Raw genomic sequence first — 2,500 nt, forward strand, 5'->3', positions numbered from 1 at the left:
CAAACGATTACTCATCATTGTTTTGCGTTTAAAGGACCAGTAAATAATTAGTTGATATTTCTCTCCCGTTTACTCTGTTCGACGCGCGATGGCGACCAACTTTCCGGCCGTTTCGCCGGTGATGAAACCGATTCAGCATTACCTCAAGACGGCACAGGAGCACGATGGGCGCGATCCGATCGTCGCCTACTGGTGTCGTTTGTATGCGCTCCAGACGGGACTAAAGATCCCGCAGCAGAGCCCCGACGATCGCAAGCTGCTGCTCGCTATCATGGACTGGCTGGAAAAGACCAAGACCCAGATGGCGGATAACGAGTCGATCACGCATGAAGTGGCGGCCCAGGCGTACCTGGAGAACTACGCCTTGAAGCTGTTCTTGTACGCGGACAAGCAGGATCGGGCCGCCAACTTTGGCAAGAACGTCGTGAAAGCCTTCTACACGGCCGGCATGATCTATGACGTGTGTCTCATCTTTGGCGAGCTGACCGAGGAGGTAACACAGAACCGCAAGTACGCCAAATGGAAGGCCTCGTACATTCACAACTGCCTGAAGAACGGAGAAACGCCCGTCGCTGGACCACTGCCGATGGAAGACGACACGGATGAGCTGGCGAACGAGCTGGCAAAGCTGGGACCAGCACCAGGGCCGGCACCTGGACCAGCGGTTGCCCCACAACCACAGCCCGGACCGAGCCATGTCGGATTTCAACCAACACCGCCACCAACCGCTGGTGGGGGAACCAACAATTCGATCGAAATCGATCATTCGGATCCGTTCAGCAAACTGAAGGCCCCGACACCGCCGAGTGAACCGGAGAAATCCCCCGGTGGCTTCGTACCGTATACCGGTGGTTCCACCTTCGATACACTGAAGGTCGTCAATCCGTCCGGTGTGCAGCTGCTGCCGGAACAGGTCGTCAAGGCGCAAAAATATTGTCGCTGGGCCGAAAGTGCCTTAAACTATGATGACGTCGGTACGTCGATCACAAATCTTCAAAAAGCGCTTCGTTTACTGCAGACAGGCAAGGACGAATAGCTCCACTCAGGCACTCGAGGGGGTGCTCGTCCCATTAATCCCATTTTGTTGTGCTGCTACTCAGTTACTAACCTTAATCTGCTTCTATATGTTACTGTAATAATATAAACTATATAACGATAATAAACACGTACCATTGACGAGGTACTGGAACGAATTGGCGTGGCGGGTTTTTCTATCTCTTTAGTCGGCAACGGTTCTGCTTTCATCTGCTGCTTCTGTTGCTGTACCTGCTTCGGCGAATCTTCCTTCTTGATAATGGATACTTTTTCGGAACGCAATAGTGGACCACTATTGCCGCGTTTCTTCGGTGAATGTGAAACCCTTGCTAGAGGATTCGTAACCCGTGAGGCGATCACCGCCTTTTGTCGCAAGATTGGTTTCGAACCGAGTAGAATTCGCTTTCGAAGTGAGATTTCGTTCGGCTTCGCTTTATCGTCGGTCGATTTCGGTTGGTTCGGCGTAGAGGTTCCTCTGGGGCCGGCCGTGGAAGAGGAAAATGAGGCGGAAGAGACTGGCCTGGATGGTTGCGGTTCCGGCGACTTGCCGGAATCTCGTCGCTCGGGAGTCTTAGGCTTTTTCTTCGCTATCGCACACACACGGGAACAGTAAAGCTTATTGTTTCGCATGATCGCCGTCCCACCGTTTGCCATCAACGATTTCTGGCACCAGAAGCAATTGTTACAGTTCAGATTGAGTAGCGTGTCTTCAGCAGCTTCATTTTCCATCGTTTGTCGCTCTGTTTCATGCTGCTGCTGCTGCTGCTTCTCAGCTTCGATCGTACCATCATCTTCATCTTCCTCATTTGAGTCCTCTTCTACCATAACGACCTTACTGGCCACGGTGGAACGCTGCTGCTGCCTGTGCTGTTGTTCATCGTTCTTGTGGTGCAGGGAGCGAGATTCGGAAGCGCTACGGCTCTCGTCCGCCCTGTCGAGCGCTATAAGTTCGTTGGCTGTATGCTGATCGTTATCGTCTACCTCTTGAAGGAAGTATCCATCCTCCTGGTTCACCTCGTAGTAGTAGGTGCTGTTCGGGTTCGTAACGTCCCCCTCCTCATGCACCACCTCTAGCGAATCCACCTCTTCCGGCAGCTGGTCGCTGGAGACGATCTCAAAATCCTTGCGGACTCCATCCTCCAGCACGTTCACGATGCGAAACGACTCGTACTCCGGTTGCGTCGTTTCTAACAATTCCTCCTTCGCTTCGACAAGTTCCAGTTTCAAGAACTGAGCCCGGACCGAAATCGGTACCTCCTTGCACATCATCACGAGGTGGTTTCGCATCCGCGTCAGATTGAGTATCGTCTTCCACTCGCAGTACACACATTCTCGCTTCTTGCCGTTTTCGCACTGGCGGAAGTAGCTGTGAATGTCCTTTTTGTTGTGTACGGACAACAGCGACCGGTTCTCCCGCTCCGCGTTCGACTCCGCCAAATCCTGCATCGAGCGTCGAGTGCTGGCC

General features: G+C 53.0%; 2 protein-coding genes across 3 annotated transcripts in view; one reads left to right on the forward strand and one right to left on the reverse strand.

The window, feature by feature from the left end:
- LOC125957937 (vacuolar protein sorting-associated protein VTA1 homolog) overlaps nucleotides 1–1,200 on the forward strand; it is a 1,233-nt gene extending 33 nt beyond the window's left edge. Inside the window, exon 1 of the mRNA XM_049690992.1 lies at nucleotides 1–1,200. This exon is cut by the window's left edge and continues 33 nt beyond it. Within this exon, the coding sequence (XP_049546949.1) occupies nucleotides 89–1,036 (948 nt within the window). The 5' untranslated portion in view covers nucleotides 1–88 and the 3' untranslated portion in view covers nucleotides 1,037–1,200.
- The window catches only part of LOC125957917 (uncharacterized), a 4,594-nt gene that overhangs the window by 1,636 nt on the left and 458 nt on the right, over nucleotides 1–2,500 (reverse strand). For both annotated transcript variants that reach the window (XM_049690962.1, XM_049690963.1), the window contains exon 2: nucleotides 1,171–2,500. This exon is cut by the window's right edge. In XM_049690962.1, coding sequence (XP_049546919.1) covers nucleotides 1,171–2,500 — 1,330 coding nt within the window. The remainder of the gene's footprint in view (nucleotides 1–1,170) is intronic.

Source organism: Anopheles darlingi, chromosome 3 (genome assembly GCF_943734745.1).
Source record: "Anopheles darlingi chromosome 3, idAnoDarlMG_H_01, whole genome shotgun sequence".
NCBI lineage: Eukaryota > Metazoa > Arthropoda > Insecta > Diptera > Culicidae > Anopheles > Anopheles darlingi.